The sequence below is a fragment of the Brachycentrus maculatus genome, unplaced genomic scaffold (genome assembly GCF_059751285.1).
Source record: "Brachycentrus maculatus isolate JH-2025_06_01 unplaced genomic scaffold, ASM5975128v1 h1tg000046l, whole genome shotgun sequence".
Classification (NCBI taxonomy): domain Eukaryota; kingdom Metazoa; phylum Arthropoda; class Insecta; order Trichoptera; family Brachycentridae; genus Brachycentrus; species Brachycentrus maculatus.
This window is the reverse complement of record NW_028280800.1, coordinates 180386-204080: the sequence shown is the minus strand read 5'-3', so window position 1 is coordinate 204080 and position 23695 is coordinate 180386. Positions and strand designations below refer to the sequence as shown.

At 35.6% G+C, this 23695-nt stretch overlaps 2 protein-coding genes across 3 annotated transcripts in view; one reads left to right on the top strand and one right to left on the bottom strand.

The window, feature by feature from the left end:
- The window catches only part of Cip4 (formin-binding protein 1-like Cip4), a 180788-nt gene extending 169806 nt beyond the window's left edge, over window positions 1-10982 (bottom strand). For both annotated transcript variants that reach the window (XM_088277536.1, XM_088277535.1), the window contains exon 1: window positions 10809-10982. In XM_088277536.1, the coding sequence (XP_088133662.1) occupies window positions 10809-10832 (24 nt within the window). In that variant the 5' untranslated portion in view covers window positions 10833-10982. The remainder of the gene's footprint in view (window positions 1-10808) is intronic.
- A 1031-nt stretch (window positions 10983-12013) lies between these two features.
- Window positions 12014-22309, top strand: LOC148312256 (uncharacterized). The gene is made up of 6 exons (XM_088277534.1): window positions 12014-12321; window positions 13463-14918; window positions 15311-15542; window positions 16575-16840; window positions 18460-18643; window positions 20138-22309. Exons 1-6 carry the CDS (start codon window positions 12253-12255, stop codon window positions 21438-21440), a joined length of 3510 nt encoding a protein of 1169 aa, XP_088133660.1. The 5' UTR covers window positions 12014-12252; the 3' UTR covers window positions 21441-22309.
- The last annotated feature ends 1386 nt before the right edge of the window (window positions 22310-23695 follow it).

Below are 23695 nucleotides of genomic sequence, written 5' to 3'. Positions count from 1 at the left end.
TGTTGGCCTGGAAAAATCCCAAAGCGATTTTAAACTTGGAAGTATAATAAATTGACTTGTTCAAATGAATAACTGCATTGATGACATAACGCTCACTCCTTTCAACAACGTCATTAATAAAAAAAAATTGATTTTTCAGGAGATCGTTTTTAAAGTTTAAAAATATAATACAATGTATTCTAAATTAATTTCAAGCCATTTAATGAATTTTTTACCGTGCAACAGTTTTTAGGTAAAACCTGAATGTTTTTTCTCAATTTGAAAAATATTTACCATTTAAAAAAAATATTAAACAATACCTTTTCTTCAAAATGCAAAAACAACACTTTCTGCCCTGTAGCCGGTAAATATTAAGTTAAAAATATGCCGCTTTTGCTGGGATATAGTACATTTTCTGGAGATTCCGAAAACATGCATAACTGAAAATTGACGATTTTTGATTTATGACGTTGTTGAAAGGAGTGAGCGATAAGTGTAAAAACGGTTAAATGACCCTCCTGAACATTTTACGTTTTGTTAGTTGGCCACTTTCTCCTGTACGACTACGATATGTGTAATGAAACAAGGATTTTTTCACTCTTGTTTTACTTGACCAGGGACGGGGTTTCGTCGTCACCGACATCATCAAACCGTAGAAAGCCATATTGCTATCATTTTATTTAATATAAAATGCAGTTTCACTAATAAATATCAGTACAAAACTTAAGAAATGCCAGGATCAGGGAAATGTGCGAGATCGAAGATGTCGTTAAATGGGGAAGGCAACGAAGGAGACAATAGTATGCGCATGTGAGGAGAATGGAACCAACCAGACTCCCCCACATCGCATTGTACGGCCAACCCCATGGTAGACGACTCCCGGGCAGACCACCAAAAAATCGGTCGATAGCTGGGAATCGACATCGCAGGAGGCTATCCCTCTTAAAAACAGGCCATAAGGCCTACAACAAGATGAAGAAGAAAAGAAGAAGACAGAACTTTATATTTAAAAAATCCTTATAATCTAACCAACCACCAAGCCACTTCCGCAGGAGTAAGCAGAGATGATAGAACGCCACACCATACCCGCCGATTATTCCGACTTCTGACCTGACTACTATCAAGTATTAAAATACTTGATCATGCCAAGTTTTCCTAGAAATACATTACTTATCTACGTACCCCTCCAGGGAAGCGGCATGATGGCTAGTTATTCTTAAGTACTATAATGTTTGTCCGCCTCCGTAGTGTAATGGTTAGCACGCTCGGCTAACGTTCTGGAGGTCCCGGGTTCGATTCCCAGGGGGGGATCGAATAAATATAGGTGCTTTTTTTCACTGTAATATTTATTCAATATTACCCTGGACTGGTACCTGAAGCTGAGGGCTGATCACCTTTCCTTCATGTGTTAACGATCATGATAACACAGCGTTTATATGATGCAGTGCCCTATGCACCATTGGGGTGCGGATAAGGGTTCGATTGATTGATTGATTGACTACAATGTTACTTTTGACACTGGCTTTGATAAATGAATGTCCAGAGATTTTAGAAAGACGCGTCGACAAATATGTCGACTGGTTTAGGTTCGACTACAAATTTGAATAGGGCAGCAACACTGATCTAGTTGCAGAAGCGCAGGCGGTAGAAAGTGCCCCATTAGACGTGTAAAGACCAGGTCGTCTATGGTGTTTCAACAGCAGACACACCAATTTAGGATGGGGCACAATGCCGGTAGAGGCGTGTAGCTCTATTCACAGTATAAAAAAAAGCATCACTCGAGACTCATTAAGGCCTCGTCGTAGGCTTAAAAAGTAATTACATGCTATCGTCGAATCTAACCGCACTCGGAATTCACAGTACAAAGCGAGATATTAGGTCTGAAAGTTGACAAAATACTGGCGGGACATTGTGTATAGGAAAAGAAAATATCATTTAAATGTCTTGTGAATCAAATAACCCATATTTATTTATTGAACGGCTAAAGCCTTTAACATAATACATATATACAATATCAAATATAAAAATACACTAATGAATACACTAATAGAGTAATAATAAAATAACAAATAGTAAACACTGGTAAATGCACGTCTCCTTCATACACTATCAGCGAGCAGCGAGAGAGAGTGAAATATAACGGACTGCTTACAGAATACAAGATATTTAAAAACCGTATAAATACTCGTATAGTATCATGACATCTCAGCGTAGTTGAAGAAGAATATGGAAGTCTGTGTATCAAACTGTAAATAAAATAACTGGTCAAATTATAAAAGTTTGAGGGTATACTCTCAAATGTGCAAAGTCAGTACGTAACCGGCTGGGCGAGAAGCCACACGTGTTGTCCGCACAGATTTTTTAGAATGTATTGGAATTTGGCGTATAAATATTATTTATAATTTTTTAAACTCCTTCCTTGCCATAATTACTTTTTTCTTTTCAAAACCATGTACATATTTATTTCTTAAAACTTATACGTATTTTAAATATAAAAACAATATTTTAAGTAAAAAATTCACATCAAAAATATTACCTGTGTTTGAAGATAATTAAGTTGCGACTTATCGAATACTGAATTAACTTAAAGAATATTTGTATAATGTTTACATAAATATTTAGTTACAGATTATCGAATACTGGGCCTTAAAGCATTTATCGATCCTTAAATGCCAAAGGGCCACAACGCAAAAAAATAAAACTCTTTATTCCATAAAAGTCCATTTCTATCGCTAGAATCATGGGTGTCTTTCGAATATGAAAATGTTGAAGATAGATAAAGAGTTTAATTTTTTTTGCGTTGTGGCCCTTTGGCATTTAATCAGCGATACGTATACATATTTAGTTACACATTAATTTAGAGTTAGAGTAGCCCCTATTTACGCCGCCGCTCAATACAATACTTGTATCCCTTTTTTCGGGTAACGCGGGAAATTGTATAAAATTCGTGAAAAATCGCGCGCGTTCATCACGAAACACGTGTATAAATATTGACACGCGCCAGCTCCATCATAATGCCGAGAACACAATGGTCTTCCGGACCATTGGAAGTTGAGAGGCATCGTCAGCGGGCGAGGCGGTGTGCGAGAGGTAAATAAATAATAATAATAACTTTTAAGAAACGTCTGAGACATCACTATCTATCATTAGATTCCTAACTGTCCATCAAATAATAATAATAATAACTTGGATAATTTTTATAGCGCCATTTTCGTAAAATACTACCTCAAGGGCGCTTATAAAGACATGGATAATAATAATAATAGGATGATGATGATAATGATATGAAACCTCTTTTAGTTCTTCTGTCTACCTCCTTCCCTAAACTCCCCTTTTCCTTTGCCTTCCTTATTATCATCAATTTGTAATGCATGTTTTATTTGAATGTTCAAGTATTATCTACCCCTGATTGCGAACAGCTAAATATGGTACAGTAGAATCTCGGTTATCCGACCTTGCGAGTTATCAGACCTACAGGGCCAATGCCTCTTTCCTTTACCTGACTGCACGCATTATATTCAAGATAAATACGTATATTCGAGATTTGGCGGCCAGAAAACGACAATCAGCGGGTAAAAAAAGACAACCACGGACTTTTTTACCCAAGCTTAAATTTAGTTTCGTAGTTCACTGCATTGTATGCGAGTATGTACCTACTGTAAAACGTGTTTTATGGTATTACTTTGCTGTAAGTGCATTTTGATGTTTTAGTTTGTTACATTCAGTTATGTTACATGTACATATTTGAAAAGTTTTCCATGTGCAAATAAAATCAGCACATTTTCAATGTTGTTTTTATCATTTTCCGTGTTATCCGACCTTGCCGCGGCCGGTTTAGGTCGGATAATTGAGACTCTACTGTATCAAACGTTTTGACCAATATCACTTGTCTGTTTTTGGTTGGTTGTAAGACATTGCTTTTTAGCAATGAGCCCGCCAATGTGCTTATTTCTTCTGTACGTGAAGTTTAAATAAATAAGTAAACAGTCCCGTTCGAGTGTGTCAGTGGGTGCTGGCGCCGCTCCAAGAGGAATCCCCCGGATATAAATAGAGAAAAATGGTCCCGAGAGGCCGCCAACCCAAATCGGACCATTCGCCACTACATAGAAGCGCCATCGGCTTATACGTGACAAAACATACGCTCAGCGAAAATATTAAAACAATTTATATTCATTTTTTAAGGTCCACTTTTCGTAAGTCGTAACATGATTTTTTTCTTAAAACACCGTTTTGCATTGAAAAATAAGTTTTTCTTCTAAATAATTATATGCTTTTAAAAATAAAATAAAAAATTGAAATCTATATACATTCTAAAAAACTAAAAAATATCCAATATCCATTCTTTAAAAAAAATTGGGCGTGAACAGACATGTCTCTCTCCGGTGGAATGAATTCTGTGATAGCGAATATCCCCTTAAAGGAATAATCCACAATGTCTCTTTAAAGCATTGTTCCGCAAAGTGTGTGCCGCGGCACACTGGTGATTAGTTGGTGTGCCGCGGAAAAGTCTAGTTTTGTGAAAATAACACAATTGCTCCAAATTTTTACTGCCTGTGCGCAGTTAAGTAGGCTCACATTTCGCATTAAAAATAAGTTAAATATGTTACCATAATATGGTAAATATGCACCTCTGAAATTTCTTAAATTGGTAGGTAATAGAAAAAGTTTGCGGAACACTGCTTTAAACGATCGTCTACAGGTAAGGTAATAAGGATAGGGAAAGTAAATGTGAAAAACACATCACACATACCCAGACCAATTGAAAATAGATCCTTGAATTTATTTTGCAATTGTCAGGAATCGAAACCGTGACGCCAGTTTCGTAGTCGAGTCATTTTTTTATTAATAATTCGATCGTCTAGTATCGAATATTTAACATCTTATTAACGTATTAAAATTAGCATTTGAAGTCCTTTGCCACACACGAGAGAGATTTTAAACTAGGTGTTCACAAACAAATTAAAAAGTTTTGCAATTCTTTACGTTGGCACTGTAGCATGCTTGATTGTCCTGGATTCTAGTCTCTAATAGTGTTGCCAATAAACAAATAATTAGGTCGACTTAAATGCCGATTGAGCGCCCACGTAGTCTCCATTCTGATTAGTTTGATTTATTTCTTAAACTTAAACGTATTTGGATTACTTAATTTTTTGAGAGCAGTTTTAAATCATGTCGGTGTTTCATTAGCCAAAAACGAGTAGTTAAAACGCCAAAAAAATAAAAAATTAAATCAATGAGAGTAGGATTATGTTTTCAGTATGAAATATAACAATGATTATATGAATAATCCATTAAAATGATATATTGTAACAGTCCGCCTCCGTAGTGTAATGGTAACCGCGTTTAGGTCCCGGGTTGAATTCCCAGGGTGGGGTGAAAACACATATTGGTATATATTTACACTCTAAACGTGACAAACTCATAGAGCCTAATTTAAGGCAGCATATCTCTGAAAAAGACGTAAGTACTTATGTTGAGAAAAAAATATAGCATTTGGATGAGGTACTGTTACAATTCTTCTAACCCTTATCCGCACCCAATAGTGCATAGGGCACTGCATCATATTGACGCAGTGTTATCTTGATCCTTACTTATACGAAGGCAAGGCGATCACTCCTGCGCTTCATGGACCAGGGTAATATTAAATAAGCATTTTAGTGTAAAAATCACTTATATTAACCCTTTGGACGCGTAAATCGACTTAGGTAGCCCGATTTTTTTCTCCTTTGGACGCATAAATCAACTATAGTCCATGGCTTAAACAAATAAAAGGAAATAAAAGGAATTTTATTTTTTATGGAATATTCGCATTTTTCAAATCAACTTTTATTTTTTGCTTCACGCGTTCAAAGGGTTAATATTGCCTTAACTAACTAACTAACCATCACGCCGCTTCCCCGCAGGGGTAGGCAGAGAGATTAGAACGCCACACCACTCTGTCTTTGCAAACATTCTTCTCCTCTTCCACGTTCATGCATCTCCTCATACATACCCGCCGATTATTACGACTTCTAACCTGACCACTTTCAAGTATTTGGCATACCTGATCGTGCCATGTTTTTCTCGGCCTTCCTTTGCTCCTTTTTCCAATTACGTTAGCCTCATAAATTTTTTTACCGTTCTTTCCTCATTCATTCGTTCTACATGTCCAAACCATCTCAACACACCTTTCTTAATTTTATCGATAATGCTTATCTCAGCTTTGCATTCCTTCCTTATTTCACTATTCAAACATCTATCATACATCGTTTTGTCGCACATTTTTCTTCATTCTTCTTAATATTGCCTTAATAATTCCTAAATAATTACAACACAACTAAATACATTATAATGATATTTATGGCAATCTGATACTAGAATGGGACCTTTGTATTTTATTTTGCAACAAAAAGTACTGAAAAGTATTTCGATGCGTGTAATATATTATGTTCGATATCGGTCGTAGGGTCACGGATCAAGGAAATGTGTTCGTAACCTCACCCAAGTATTATTTATATGTATTGCGATAAACATTTTATTGAGTGTTTCGAAAGTCGGTGCTGCAATAGTATTAATAGAAAATGAGTAATTACGAATCCACTCAAAGTGCCGCGAGATGATAATTGTAATCAACAATATGTATACCTTGATCTCTCTCGTGGCACATCATGATTGTGTCGAAATGAAATAATTAGCTATTATCAGTATATATTAATAAATAAGTTCATTTGTTCAAAATCTTAAATCTCCGATAGTCAGTCATTTTGAAAAATACATTTAAAAAAATTGCGTCAGAATTTCAAAGCAATCGGTGAGTAACTTTCGAGTGACGCAACGTTGAACTGGAATACGAGCGTGTTTGTATGTACAATACCTGTAACAGGTAAAATCATATTTTTAAACAGCTTTTTTATCCGCATGGCAGCGCCATCTGTTAAATATAACATCAATACATATTAAACATACGTCGCGGCAGACAGAGTACTTTTTGTCACTTTTCAATACTTCAATTTTTTTTGTATGGATATATTGTTTGGTTCTGTGAAATTAAACATTTCGGATTCTTTTTCTTTTGTTTTCCATTTAACCAGACTGAGCCACAGCAACAGCTAGTGTAAACAAAAAAAAGTTAATTACCATCGCATTATATCACACAATCGGTGCATAAAATTAGGAGATTCGAGCTTTTGAATAAACCAACATAATTTTTTTATTCACATAGATTGTAGATGGATGATTTTAAATAAAGATGCAAACATCTGGTCAATTTCTTTTTGTATAATACTTTTCGTCACATGTTTAAAACCTGTAAAGGGAACAAATACCATTGCCATATAAAAAAAAAAAACAAAAAAACTCACGAAACTTCTAAAGATAAGGCTTGTAAAGGTAATCTAAGAGCTTGTAAACGTAGAAAACTAAAAATATTTAAAGCATAATCAAACAAGCCTCGGGGTACAAGAGATCTTTGTTGACAACATTGTCCATGGAAAATAAAAACCATAAAGTCGTATTCAAAGTTCAAAATTATATCGGTCACAAAACATCGATTAAAAGTTAATCAATGATTGATTTACATTCGAACGACTTTACCAACTAGAAATTAAAAATAATATTTAAAAACAAGGCCGGCTTAATAACAGGGTGGAAGGTTAAAATAACATTTAAGATAAGAATTTAATTAAATATAAGAGAGAAAACACGTATTCAATTATATTTTTTATTTTATTTATCGATTTATTTGGTAGCAGAGAGAAAAGGCTGGGAATAATGATAATTTATGTATTCATAATTCATAAAATCGGGGTTTAGAAAAGGGAAAACTCCGACAGGTAAATTCCAGAAGGTTCTGCATTAAATACAGGTGCCCGAACAAAAGGTTTCGGGTACAAAAAACAGGAAAGGATAATCCGGGCCCACTGTGAATAAGTGGATTTTTATCACAGAGGCAGGCACCTGAAGAATAAAATAATTTAATACAGGTGGGTAGGTACTTTATTTAAAATATTTTCAAAATTTTAATTATTTTTATACACCACAAATTGATTTCATTTAGGCCTAGTATTTGATAAGTCGCAACTTATTTTTTTCTAAATTCAGGCAACATTTTATCTATTTTTTTCATAATACGGTTTTTGTATTGAAAAAATAAGTTTTTCTTCGAAATAAATATATGGTTTTGTAAAAAAAAAAGAGTAATTGAAGGTAAGGAGTTTAAAAAAAGTGTCAAAATAATTTTTAATATATGTTTATTCTAAAAAAAATACTAAAAAAAAACAATATATATTATTTAAAAAAATTGAGCGTGAAGACACGTGCAGCCCTGAGCGATGCCGATCGCATTCTAAGCCTTAACGACTTGATATAAAATTCATGTGAACAGTTAGGTATACGTACACATTCCTTAAAAAAAATGGAAAATGATTCACAGTTGACAAATTAAAAATACATGCATCAAGATGACGTCACACGGGATCGTCAATCGACCCCTTTGATATTTAATTACGAATTATTAATACCGCGACGAAACAGTGGTGTTCTGAAATGAGTATACAAATAATGGGTGGATTTAGAACGATACACTAAAATGTATGGTGCGCCCATAGCGAGTGTTAATACACATTTGTGCCCGTTTTATTAATTTGTTTGTATACTGCAGCTGTCTAGTTCACAAATATTAAATATGATTTATGTACGACAACATTTGCAAAAATTTTAACATCTTCCGACGGGGTGATTAATTTTGTAGCACGCTGTATATCATCTATTATACATCAAATTTGATATTTTTTTATTCCCATAAACTTGAATTTTAAAATAAAGTAAAAAAGATAGGCAGAGGAATAAAAATATATAATTGGCAATAATTACGGTATTTAAAAAATGTATTTAAATGATAAGAAAACTATTATTAGAAATTTCTAACTTTCCAATTTGAATTCATAGAATATTTCCCCAAATGCCTTCATTTCGTATTTGATTATTTTTCAACTACAGTGATTATTCGAGTGTGATGTTTAATTCGTGGAAAATATATTATATTGATATATTTCATGATTCACGATTGGGTGAAAGTCGAATGCATTCGGTCGTGAAAAAGAAAACTGCAAAATAATTATGCAGAGCGGTCATATCGCAAGTCGAATCGGTATATTGTACGAAAAGAATAATACGGGGTTGGTTGTAATAACATACTTAGAGGTCCGAACATCCCTAATCAATAATAATAAAACTCATAATAAATTATTGCACGTTGCACAGATATAAAATGTAAATAAACGAAAATTTACTTAATTATGCAGATTTATATAGGTGTACCATAAGAAATACGCCAATGGTGTAAATTTATTTTGTGTACAAATATAGACCCTCAATTGTGGTAATTAAAATTCATTAAAAAATAAAAACACAAATTTATTCATATCTACAAAACTATACACTGATAAAATTAACTTATTATCATGATTTATAACGTATTTTTATGGCTGTTCGATGATCTTCAGAAATGATTTTCGTCAAATCGGTTCTTGTGATTCTTATTTATACTTTTGAGTTTTTTTATTTATATTTGTATTTCTCAGAAAGGTTATTTTCCTTATCATTTCGTGGCTTTTAAACATACTCCTTTTCCCTTAGTTTCCATTATTTTCTACAGAGGTCAACACGAAGTTAAAACCTATCTCTATATGCACGTGAATAATACTGACAGAAATAAAGGTAAAAATATTTCGCCGCAGGTATAATGATATAAAAATACATTGAATATTTATCTATACCTGGCCTTTCCAGGAATTCAGGGAGGGCAAAATAGCCCAGAACTGAGTACGTTTCCTCCATTGCTAAATAAAACTGGTTTTACAGGAGGATTAATAATAAAAATCAATACGTTTGGCGAAACGCGACGCAAACCGGCTTTGTACCTCTCGTTTGAGGCCAGACAAACACATATCTATTTAGTTAGGTACCTACCCGCTTAAAAAAAAGAATTCGCAAATTCATTAGCCACGAACAATGGAAAAATGATGACAACATTTTAAATAATCTTACCTACTTACTTATCTCTCGACATATATCGATATTTGTTTGAAATTGAATGTAAATATTATTTATTTCATTGCATGCGTGCGGATAAAACTTTGAATACATGAGTCGTATTTAACGCGTCACATTAAAAAAATAAACGCATATGTTATAAGCTGGAAAAAAAAAATTACGACAAATTACTCGAGACAATTTAAGTAAAGAAAATGACGTCACTTTGCAGCTTCACTGCCACTGTTATTTCAATACAGGGTGTTGGCTTTTTTGTATTTTTTCAATTAATTTGTAATGCGATACTGCTATTAGACGTTATTTTAAGATGAGATGAAGGCAGATTTTGAAGATACATTAATGTAATTTTTTTTCCCACCATTAATGTCACACACAAGCGATTCAAAGCCAACCAAAACAACAAAATGTAAACATCAAGCTCTCGTTAGAGCGAATATAATATTTAAAATATTTATAAAATGTACACCTGAGACATGTGACCTGACGGTAAACTGTGTGGACAAAAGCGCACCTGTCAACAAGTCTCGAATTTTCATAAAGGGTGGATTTCGTGACAAACAAATGACAGACGGGACGAGGAGGAAGACGATATGCAGAGGACACGTATTCTATGCATTCCAGCACATTTATTTAATACCAGTTATATCGCCGGAGGGAAAATTCAGCGCGGGTTTCCATCAGAATGTGCACACACATATAAGGAAAGACAAAAAGACGTAGCGGTTACGAAGTCACAATCTAACAGTCTCCGATTGCCGAGACGAGACTTAATTTTAAAACAATTGTTAATTACTCACCCAAAGCTCCGTTCCCCAACTCATTTTGAGGATTTTATCACTTCACTTCAGCACTAAACACAAATCACAATGGCACACACATTTAATTTCACAAAAACTGCATTTATTTTTCTTGTTGTAGACAGCGATAACACATCAAACACCACTCACCCCGACAAACATGGCCGATTGACTGAAAAAAAAATACAATCGATCTGAAGTTTGCACATTTCTAGCAATAATGTTTACATCACCAAAATGAGAAAAATAACTCGCATTACAATTTAGAAGCGCGTGGGTAGGTACTTATGTGGGGAAAATATTAAATCAAAAGATATGTTTTTAAAAAATAAAAGCAGCTATTTTCTACGGTCAATTATAAAGGCTATATGACATAGGCGTCAAGAATATGAATGTTTTACACTTTCGGAATCCGTTTGTATAAAATCCTCATTCTGAATTGTAAATATTTTCTGTTCGTAATAAATTAACCATTTACGTTTTGTATGGATTTCCGAAGCCAAAAACGTTCGTGTGCTAGCAGATTACAAAAAATGGAAAATCGGCAGAATAACCTTTCATTATTTTCCAGACCCCCATAAAAAAAAATAGTTTAACAATACTTCACAAATTAAAATTCTCTGTTTTAAGGCGGGTACCTATTTAATGGTTAACATTGAATGCACCCGGTGCCTAAAACTACCTGCAGTGCATTTCATTGAAAAAATGGGAGTAAATGAAGTAAGTCTGCTTCACAAACTCCTTGTAAATTTATCGTAACAAACGTGTTAAGTTGAATGAAATGAGTCATTTTTATTTTACAACTCCTTCATGAACTCCTTTGAAAATTGTTATTTTCTCAAAATGTTTCTTAACAGACGTTCCAGCAATAAAAACTATTTAACCACGAAACACTTTATATTCTACTTCATTATGTTATTTAAAAACATCGACGTTTATTGGAACAATTTGATTTCTACATTCATCATTAACTTATACTGGTGTGCGCTGGTGGTACAGTTCGTGTCAATAGAGATAATGTTGAATATTACTTACGATTTTCAAATCATAATAGTACAGTACGATTAAGAAGAGTTAAAAACAAGGTCAACAGATAATTTCTTACAGTAAACGATTATTTTTAAGAACAGTTTAGTCCAACAAAATAATACATTGCATTATGCGCACACTTCCGTAAACTAAGAAAAAATACCATGAAATAAGGAAAATATTTTACGCTGGCAATATTACGTTCAGAGCTATTTGCGCAAGACTGCTAAAATTTGAGTTTCTAGTGGCGTTGGTGTTTTGTTTCTTTGCGAACATGAACGTTGTTTTCTTTTACGTGAACCCTGTTGATTGAGTTTTTTTTAAGTTTATTATAAAATTAATGGAATTTTCGATATTGTTCAAAGAAAATTGTCCTTAGAAGTATTTTTTTCTTAAAGGCATCATTCGTGTCAAAATGTCGGACGATGTGATAACCTTAGATTCTTCGGACGAAGAAAGTGGACCTGCCAATAAAAAACCTAAGGTAAGTTTGATGGCACAGGCTGTTAGGAGAATTAAAGTTTAGTCTAGTATTTGTGTGAAAAATAACCCGAAAAAGTTTTAATATGAACTTGGAATATCAGTTTGAATATTTGGCTTCGAAAACTGACAGCTTTACACTGACTTGTTAGTGACATTTATACAATTTTGAAAGTTTTTATTTTCATAGTTACATTAATAAACCGGCATATATATGTATGTAATAGTTTAAACCCTTTGCACTCGAGACTTTTTTGTATGACGTACCAGTAACTCGAGTGTATTTTTTTTTGCAAATCTGAACAAAAATAGTTGATTTTAGAAAAAAAAAAAAAAAAACTGGAAATGGGTACAATGCAAATTGACAATAAAACAATAGATAAGTGTTTAAAATGGTTTATTTAAGAAAAATAATGACAATTGGTTACTATTTTATAATTTTATGGTGTTTCAATGTATGGTATCAAACAAAACAATCTTCCAAATGCATCCTACGCTGCCCAGGACAAGTGTCACAAAATTCAAAAGTCTCTTTGCCAATTTTTGTCCCTCCGTGAGCAAACCACGCAGTATCTCTTTGATCCTATACACAAAACATGTAGTTTGCCATCCAGGCGGACCTCAGTTTAAGGAGTAGACGGCCTACTTGGAATCTGCCAAACGTCCCCTACCAACTGATCTACTAATGTTTTCAGTGACAGAGTTGAACCTGCGTTAGTATGTATCCCGGCCTTTTATTATTTAAACAACATAACGGTACATAGTGGCGACATGTGGTCGCCAACCGATTTACTGGGGAATTTACCATGTCGACATATTGTCGCCAGCGCAAAGGGTTAAAGTGTATCCTTTCTTTTCTGGTTAGTTTTTTAACTACACATTTACTAATTTATTAAAAAAAATTTTGGAGTTTTGAAATCTCTGTAAATAAACACTGAATTTAATCCATAGGGATTACCAAAATTTTTTCTTATCGATATCTCAAAACAAGCAAAAAAGTTATTGTGATGGGATTAAGGAAATTTATGCATTTGCAGAGTAAAATTATTAGCAAAGGTTAATCCATCTGAAAGAGAATTACTAACCTCGTGGACCACTACATTACGAATTGGACATTTTATAATAATAGCTATGTTGTTTTTCAGATTTCTCCTGCAGCAAAACCCCTTGGAAAACAACATCTTCAAGTGCCAGTACATGTAAATAATGTCACGCTACAGAGAAAAAATGTAATCAAGAATGTTGCCCCATTTATGAAAATAAAAGCCCCTAACCCGAATCCTTTTGGCAATAATGTTAGACAAAATAGTGGGGGGTCGGGAACGGCAATGCCCATACGGATGACGTCTTCCCACCCTCCAACCAAACTGGGGCACGTGTTTCCAGTCATTCAAAGAAATACACCCAAGGGTCAAAAAGTTCAGTATCCGATCGTCCCGCAACCAAACATGAGGCTGCAAAATAGGGTGCCGCAAAACCACTCGACCACCACGCCGTTCATTCTCAGCACCAGATCTCTAGCCAATAATGTGAAGAGAATGTCCGATAAAGTAATCAGCGCGTTGCCGGCAGGAATAACCATCAAAAGGACATCGGGGCAACCCGTGCTCAAGCAACGCCCCGTGTCGCCGGCTAACGTTGTCGTCAAGAAGAAATTACCCAATGTCCAACCCCGCACGATAGCCACGGTAGAGTTGGACGACGACGACGACGAAGAATACAATATTACCAACCAAATAGGCTCGGAAATACCCGTAGAGTTTGATTTCACCCCCGGGGAGAAGGTTGACAAAAATGACGATATGAAAGAAAATGAAATAACTATCGAAATCCCTCCTCATTGTCCTTCGATTGAAAACGCTGATAAAGATTCGGACGCCGTCTCTCCTGATGTCGATTTCGTCGAAGACGTCAATCCATTGGCCGAAGAATCTAGTATAGATGATCCAAAAACACCCATTTCTTTTTACACACCCAAAAAGAACAAAACTAATGCAGTTATCAATAATATAAAGACCTCGTCAAGTTGCATAGAAATCCTAGATTCGCCAGTCAAAACTTCTGAAACCGAAGAACAGAAAGTAAAATGTGAAGAAGACAAAGTCGCAGAGAAGAAATCAACCGATATCGATGGTAAACCTATCGAGGAAGTAATATTATCAAAGAGAGAAAAATCTCCGGAAAAGGTTGCTGTCGAAATAAAGAATGTAGAGGTTAAAATAACCATAAACCCAGAAGACGTTTTAAAAGTGGAGGAATTTATCAAAACCTCTCCGAAGAAAAAGGAAAAAGTCTCCAGTCCGCCTGAGAAGAGGCTTGATCAAGCGGAGCGGACCATCGGCGAGACGTACCAGAGGTTTATCGAGTTGTGTTTTAAGTTAGACCAGTCCGACGACATGAAGAAGATCATTGAGAAAAAAGTAAAGGCTTATTATTTGTCCGTGCATCCCAGTTTTACCGAGTCCCGGAGCTTCAGCAAGTACATAGAGGAGAAGATAAGAGACATGACCCGCAACCCGGACAGCCTGTTCCTGTACATCAAAGACGTGGTGGATGAACTCAAAGTCCGAAGGGTGAAAAATAAAAGGAAGGAGGAAAAATGTAAGGGTGAAATTATGCTTTGATTCATACCAATCTGTAGGCCAGACATTATATTTAGGTTACAATAAAATATTTATAGTGATTTTAAAACAAAGTTACATTTTAATTATAAAATGAAAAATCACAAAGTTAGTGCTTCAAATATAAATTATAATTAGAATTTTGTTTGTGTTTTATACTATTCATTTACATCTAAATAAGTGTTCATATTTTTAAATTTTTTTTATTTAAACCTAACAGACTTTCGGCTTTAACGGACAGCCTCCCCTCCCCCCTAATTAGTCCGTTATATTGAGGTTTTACTGTACCATATTTCGAATGCTTCAATATTCTTTTACTGGCTAGATGTTTAATTGATAAATTTTTAAAATGTAATCTCAATTCTTTCTTAGACAACTCTTCGGAGAGAAGAAAGGGAGACAAGACGAACGAGGATGACGAAGGAGACGCCTCGGAAGGGGAAGAAGAAGAGGAGGAAGACGACGCGGAAGACAGCGTGGTGACCGGGAGAATAAAGAAGCTGGAAAGGGCCATGAGGAAACTCAATAAAGCTATCCATAAGCTAGAGGAGAGGGAAATCGGAGATGATGATGATGAAAACTCGGCCTACTTGCTGGCAGATAGGTGAGCTGGTTGACTGTTTATCAATGTGATTCTTTATCAAATAATATAACTTAAAACACACTATCTGCGGGAAGGGTAATTTTACCATTTCACTCGTCTGGTGGTGTTGGGCGGGAAGGGTAATTTGACCTTTTCACTCGACTTATCGTAAATTGAGTGTAAGTTATTTTTACGCATGACTTTCGCTGCATCTTTTGATCTCATATCGATGTATACAGTATGGTTTTATGTTATTTATTCTTTTCAGAGATGTTTATCTCTATTTTGCGCGCGAATCCGCCCGCAGATAGTGTATATTTTTGTCGGGTGGTTTTTTCATCAACCCCGACCCTAATTAGTAAACTAATTAGGGTCGTATACCAATCACAAGTAACAGCAAACTCAAATCTAATCTGTACAATGATTTTTGGCATTTTGCGCTATACCAAAAGTAAGCAAATAAAACGCTTATGAGCATCTTTTGCTCTCTACCAACAGTATGTAAAACACGCTTTCAAGCATTTCCCGCACACAATGTTTTGAATCATAAATATAACACTTGTTTTTTTACCACTTCAGTATTATACTTTAACAACTAGTTTCAGAAGCTACAGATGCTTCCATCTACGTGTTTGAATCTGATAAATGTTTGATAGTAAAAAAACAAAAAGTTTTTTGTTTATAATAAATGTCTTACCACAAAGTGAATGCCAAAAAAATAAATAACATAATGTGTTAATCCGTAAGCTGCACATCACATTTATTGTCGTTTTCTATAGAAGCACCGTTAACTGCACAACGCATGCATGGTTGTTTTTCAAATTTACGTACTTATATTAAATAGAATGCTCTCCGCTCTCTACTAACTGTATGTAAAAGCGATTCCCGCAAACATTGTTAATATTGTCTGTGTCAGTACAATACCAGATACAAGTCCTGGCTCTGCTAAAAGTAAGCAAATAGAACGCTTATAAGCATCTTCCACTCTCTACTAGCAGTATGTAAAAGTGATTCCCACTAACAATGTGTTGATATTGTCTGTGTGGGTACCAGGTACAAGTCCCGGCTGGTGCGCATCTACAGGAAGCTGTGCTCGCTGACGGGCGAGCGCGACGAGGCGCGGCGGGCGCGCGAGGTGCGCGGGCTGTCGCGGCTGGCGCTGTGCGGCGGGCGCCTGCCGCGCCTCGTGAGCGCCGTGCGCGCCTCGGCCGCCGCGCGCCCGCACTGGTTCCCCGACTTCCTGGACGTGCGCAAGTGCGTGGAGGTCTGCGCCAAGGACCAAGGCATGGAGATGCGGCCCGATGAGCTGCATAGCGAAGGTTAATTTTTTATTTTTATATTTTTATATGAGGTCAAGGGATCTTGCATCCCTTATGTCCGTGTTCTGCAAAGTGTGTGCCGCAGCACACTGGTACACCGTGGCAATTAGTTGGTGATTTTTTTTTTTAAATTTTTTTATTTGTATACTATATTTATTTAAACACAATTTTTACATATTTAGAACATTTTTTTTTGCAGAGACCCACCAAACCACCTTGTGTGTCTTGTCGGTGGAGTTCTTTTTTAATACATTTTTTATTGTTTTTAACGATTTTAACCTAATATGTATACACACAAAAAAACGCAGAAAAAAAGTCTCGTTTTGTGAAGATAATTACAACTCACAAATTTTGATTGCCTGCGCTCAGTTAAGCAGGCTAACTAACTAACTAACTAACCATCACGCCGCTTCCCCGCAGGGGTAGGCAGAGAGAATAGAGCGCCACACCACTCTGTCCTTGCAAACATTCTTCGCCTCTTCCACGTTCATGCATCTCCTCATACATACCCGCCGATTGTTACGACTCCTAACCTGACCACTTTCAAGTATTTGGCATACCTGATCGTGCCACGTTTTTCTCGGTCTTCCTCTGCTTCTTTTCCCATTAACATTCGCCTCATAAATTTGTTTTACCGTTCTTTCGTCACTCATTCGTTGCACATGTCCAAACCATCTCAACACACCTTTCTTAATTTTATCGATAATCTACTAAATCAATATTAAATAAGTTATATTTTTTTCTTTTGTGTACCTTAGAAGGGGGCTACTTGAACTTTGATGTGTTACCTGAGCCCAGTACAAAAAAAAAAAAATCTGTATTTGGTCTACAATAATGAAGGTATCGACATGATTCATTGTTTCCCTGACAGGTGACACTTATTGTCACGATACTTCGATCGATACCACTATATAAATATTTTTTTTTGTGCTGGGCTCAAGTAACACATCAAAGTACAAGTAGCCCCGTTCTACGGTACATCTAAAATTTCTTCATTTGGCAGGTATATCTTGAACAGAAAAAAGTTTGTGGAACACTGCCTTATGTCACTGCGACCATATTAGGTCTATTGTAACATTCCTGTGTATCATAGCTCGCTCTTAAGACCTACATGAATCATGTAGCTCACAACCTGTCTTGATGGTAGCAGCTTCACCTTCTCGAAGTATAGTAGTGATCCTCCAAGGATGTGACTTTGTTTGCGAGCGAGTGCATCACAATTATAGAGAATGTGGATTAGTGTTTCGTTATGCTCCATACAAAATCTGTAGACTGGGGAGTCATGTAGTCGAAATTTTATCATGTGATTCCTCAGTCTGCAGTGTCCTGTCAAGGTCCTGGTTAGGATCCTTTATTTTTTTGTTAAGCTTTAGAGCTTTTGTGATGAATTTCCGCGAGTACCCAATGTCATTAGTTTGAAAATGCCATAACAAGGCAAAACAATTGTCAACAAATTTATTATTATATGTTTTTTTTTAACAAATTTAAAAAATTCAATTTTGTAGACTCAAAAAATCAGTATTTGATTTTAACTTTTAATATATAAATTGATATAGAGTTCTACAAGTTAAACGCCAAATCCATAAATAAAGGGGATTTTTTACTGTTACCGGTCGCAGCTCGCATGGCGTTCCTGGAGATTGGCACCCTGCTGCAGCAGCGCCGGCGGGAGCAGGAGTACGAGGACCTGAGCTGGAGGCTGGGCTGCGACCCCGACCCGGCCGATGATGATCCGGAGCTCGCCGCCGCACTGCACAGGAACAGAGAGCTGTCCAAGCACAGGGAGATGGAAGTACTTAACCAGTATGTCGCTTTACCATATTTTACTACTCCCAAATATATCGTAGTCGTACAGGAGAAAGTGACCAACTAACGAAACGTAAAATGTTCAGGAGGGTCATTTAAATGCCGTTTGCTTGGCAAGAAAATAAACATCAATGCAGTTAGTCATTTTTTAAGTCAATATATTATACTCCCAAGTTTAAAATCTCTTTGGGATTTTTTCATGGCAATATTAAGCTAGTAAGATATCAAACAGTCAATAATCACATTTTTGTAAAAAATATGCTTGGTCACTTTCCCCTGTATGACTATGAAATATGTAGTTGCCAATTCTTCGAAAATAGATTGCACACATTGAAAATGAAATTGATACAATACTGAAAAAAGTGTAGGGGCTGCTCTTATCAGCCAAGATTAGGCACATGGTGTGCGTCGAAGGGGTACTAGGCAAAAATCTGTATTCGCAGTATTTGTACATAATGCAAACTATGCCATGTTCTCTCCCATTCCGCGGCTTCACATGTTAGCCAATGCTTTTGATAGTATAGATTTATTTAATATATTGTTATCCACCTTGAAGTCTGTACTTTCTCAGCATTTCTTCTCCATGTTATAATGGATAAATTTAAATGTTGCGTTTCACTCTCTCTCGCTGCTCGCTGATAGTGTGTGAAGGAGACGTGTATTTACCAGTGCTTACTATTTGTTATTTTATTATTATTTTATGTTTAAGACTTTTTGTTTCTCTATTAGTGTATTTTTATATTAGATACTGTATATATGTATTATGTTAAAGGCTTTAGCCGTTCAATAAATAAATAAATAAATGATCTTGCGGTATTGGGTATAATTTCTCAATGAAGATCTATCGCAAATAAGTGATTATACACTCGTTTCCTATTAAAATAGCTTTTTTTATGAAGTATAATATATTATTAGATTAAAACCAATATTTTTAGCTTTTACACTTTATTTTTATTTGACCAGCGACCGGGTTTCGTCGTTACCGACATCAGACTGGTATAATGTTCAAAACTGCTAAAAAAGTATGTAGATTTGAAATTGCAAGCAATTGTTGCTCTTCAGCTAAGAGAACTGACTTTGTGTTTAAGAATCATCTTCCTCCAAAGACGATTGTACTTTGACTTGACTCCTTTCGATTATTACTTGTTTGCATGGAACACGTACTTAGTGAGCAGCGCTTTGGTTCCTTTCAAGATGTGAAAAATGGATCGATGATTGGTTCGCAGCAAAAGAGGAAGATTTTTCTGGCATCCACAAATTTAATAAAACATGAAAAATATGAAAAAGTAAAATTGAATAAACTACCTTTTCTCATTCTTTCTAATTTAACATTTTTTTTGGATATAAAATCTACATTTCATACTTGTACACCTGGTACTTAGCAACTTATTTATTCGTATCATTTTTAAAAAGCTATCATTCATTAAGTCCTTCGGCAAAAGAGGTTTAATTTGATGTAAGTAAAGAAATAATCTTTATATTTAATTTCAGATTTGCTGAAAAACAGTCAAACATGAAGCTCGTGGCTGAGGCAGTTCCCGATGCAGATGCTGACAAATCCGAAGGTTCCAGTGATTCTGACGACGAGGATGCAACTGCGGATAGTCCTGCCACCGAAGGGGACGCGGAGCAGAAAACTGACGAAGGCAAAGAAGAAAACAAAGAAGTTAGCGAAGAGTCTGGCAATCCGAGTACCTCTCTCACAGAAATATGCGAATATTTGAAGTTAGAAAAAGTAGACCCTAAAAAAATTAGAAAAAGGAAATTGGAAGAGGACTCCAATGAAGATAGTAATCACTCCAACAGCAGCTGTTTCTCTCTCATAGAGTTGAGCTCTTCAGATTCCCAAGACAGTTGCAAGAGTGAAGCCAAGACAAAATGTCAAGATTTCAACAAGCTGACAACAATCCGACCCGGTTCTGTCATGTCGGGAATTAATTTAATAGAAGATGAGAGCTCGCAGTCTCTAAACAAAACCGATAATGTAGTTAGTAAAAGTTGTAACAGCGACATCATGGAAGTGGACGATAGCATGGATGCCCCGGAGCCTTCTGAAACTAGTTCACAACCGGACTGTCTCGCCGAAGATGATAATGCAACGGATGAAGTGGTGCCTAAAATTGTAAGCGTAACGGGAGCTGATGTTTGTACAAGTACTGTTTCCAAAGAATGTATACAAATCATAGAAGACGATGTAACAAAGATATGTGCCAATGATTCTGAAGATAAAATATTAGAAGATAATCCAAATTATGAAAATCACCTACAAGAAACACCCTTAGAGAAATCAGCTGTAGAACTGGTGGAAGAAATTGATATATTAGAAAAATCAACAAAAGATAATCCTAACCAGATGCTCGAAGATAGTCTTAACAACGGGAATGAACTCTTGCAAGAAATGCACTCTGAAGATTCAGTGATCGGCGACGAAGAATCCGCTGCCAAGATCTCAAATAACTGTATCCAAATCGATGAGGATGTTTGCGATACAGATAAAATTGACAGTGGAAATTCCAAAGCGATCAATCTCGAAAACGAAATGGAAGTGATACCCGTAGAAGTGGAAGACAGCTGCGACGGCATCACTAGATCCGGTACTGATAGTTTAAGTCACAATAAGAATGATGAGGCGATCGAAGATCTGTGCGAATTAGAAGATGAAAAATTAAACGGAGATCAGGATGTGCAAAGGACACCGGAAATGAATTTATTTTACGACGACGAAATAGACATTGTCGAGCATGACATTGCGGGCAGTTGCAGTCTGGAGAATGTCACCAGTAAAGTCACGTAAAATTGGGATAGTGATAATTTGGCCGATCTTTAGTCTAGTCACGCTCCGAAGCACTGAACACTGACTATGATGCAATGGTCATAAGAATGGACGAGTTAAATTATGTTTACCATGTAAATATATAGGATTTTTTGTACTGCTGGTACCGACACTGCCATAATATTTGTAAATATATATTATACCTGTGTGTGGCGTGGGAACAGAAACAGAATTATGATGGAAATAGTTAATACGGTCTGGTCACCTTTGAACTGTATTGATCTTAAAAGCCAACTGGTTACGGATGAATTGGTAGTCCTGATGTATCTATAAAAAAAATATATAAAAAACAGATAGTATGTGTAACATATTCTTCAGCTTACTGTCCTCCACTGTGGATATAGGCCTCTTCTATATCCTTCAATTTTTTCAGTCGGTTGCAGTTCGCAATCAATTTTTACTCCCCACAGCAGCTATGTTGTGTCGGGTTGTGGTCCCGTGGTTATTGTCGCGGACTCTTAAATCAAAGTTTCTCGGTTCGAACCCACATTACCACAATTTGATACCTATTTCTAATAATGAGCCGCTTAGTGCGTTTGTGCACTGCACGGAATTTTACCGTCCGGCACGTCAGTTAGCGTTTTAAAACCATGATTGGCTTGGATTAGCTTGTGATTTTGTCCATCTTTCTTGATTGGTGCGTAAACACGTTACATACCCGTAAATTCGATCATGTTAAAATATTGTAGTCGCTTTCATTTTTCAAAACCAGACTGCCGGATGGTAAAATTTCATGTAGTCCACAAGCGGCTTTAGGCTCACAGAAATAGTATGAAATTGAAATATTTGTGTAAATAATAAAAACACAAATAATTCTCTTTATTCAAAAAATAAAATATGATGTCGGACCATCTTTTTGAGGTCTTCCAACGCTTCTCTTATTCTCCCAAGGTCTCCTTAAAAATTTTGGGGGTCCATCTTGTGGGTCTTGTCTTGCAACATGTCTTGCCCATTTCCACTTCAGTCTTGCTACGCGATCTATGATATCCGCTATTCTGGTTCTAATAACAGTGTAACATGAGAAATAATTCTTCTTACTGTTCCACTCCAGTCTGAAGGTTGGCAGTCATGCCAATTTTTTACAGGTCGTAAGCTCTGGGATGCTCAGACTTCCATCTTCTTTCATAAAAAAGGGAAGAATGATACCTGTTTCATAAATAGTTAAGACACCTTCAAAATTGACATCTCATCCGTAGGGTGAATAATCCAGTGTCTGATATAATAAATAAAATAATATTATTACAATATTAACTCTCCCTTCCCAGTGTTGTGTACCTTGTACACATTGCTTCTAATAACCATCATTATTTCTATAAATATAATACATACAACTCTAAGATTTTAGGTATTCCTCCATAACATATTTACGCATTGATTTAAAAAATAAAATTAATAATAACCAGAATTTATCGGGTACATTGGAGGTATTTTGTGAATATCGGAAATAAATTCGCGTATAAACAGCGTGTGAAGAGTGTACGAGAACCGCAACACTATTCGCATCTCACTCTTGCATACTTGCACTGTGCAAGCGTGAGGAGCTCAAAGCTCAATGTTGTCTGGCTAGCTGCCAGCGGCAGTCGGCAGTCACCTTTGGGCTTCTGACAAGAGTGGACCTATGCTTGTTCCATGATCGTTGCCAGATGGTTTTTTAATGTTTTCAGCAAATAAATCTAAATAAAAGAGGATTAGATATGAATGTCCGTATTTTTCCAATTTAAAATTGCTAATTTTTCATTGTGTAGTAACTACCCTACACTAGGACGCGCGTTTTTATTTTAGCACCGGAAGGGAAAGGTTAATGTATAAGTTCTAAAAAATGTTAAAGGCTCAAAGGCTTTTCATGTTTACATTGTTTCTTCATTTTTTATTCTATATTTTCAGAATTTAAATTATGAATTTTTTTATAAAAGAAAAAATCCTAAAACAAAACAATTAAATTTCTCATAATCATAGGTTTATTTATATAAAAGAAATTACTGTAAATTTAATATTTAAAAAATATTCTCTAATACTAGTCTTAGGTAATACATATTTTGATTTAATATTATTGTGGAGAAAAGACTTCCCTTTTTGATATTTGTACTAATTATTCATTTCTGTCCTTTATTTTTGACCGGCGCTGTTCTATCTGGCGGTCGTGTTTTTACCCTTTCACAAAAAAAAAATGAGACGACACTACTGTTTTTTTAAAATTATTTTACAAAATATTTTTC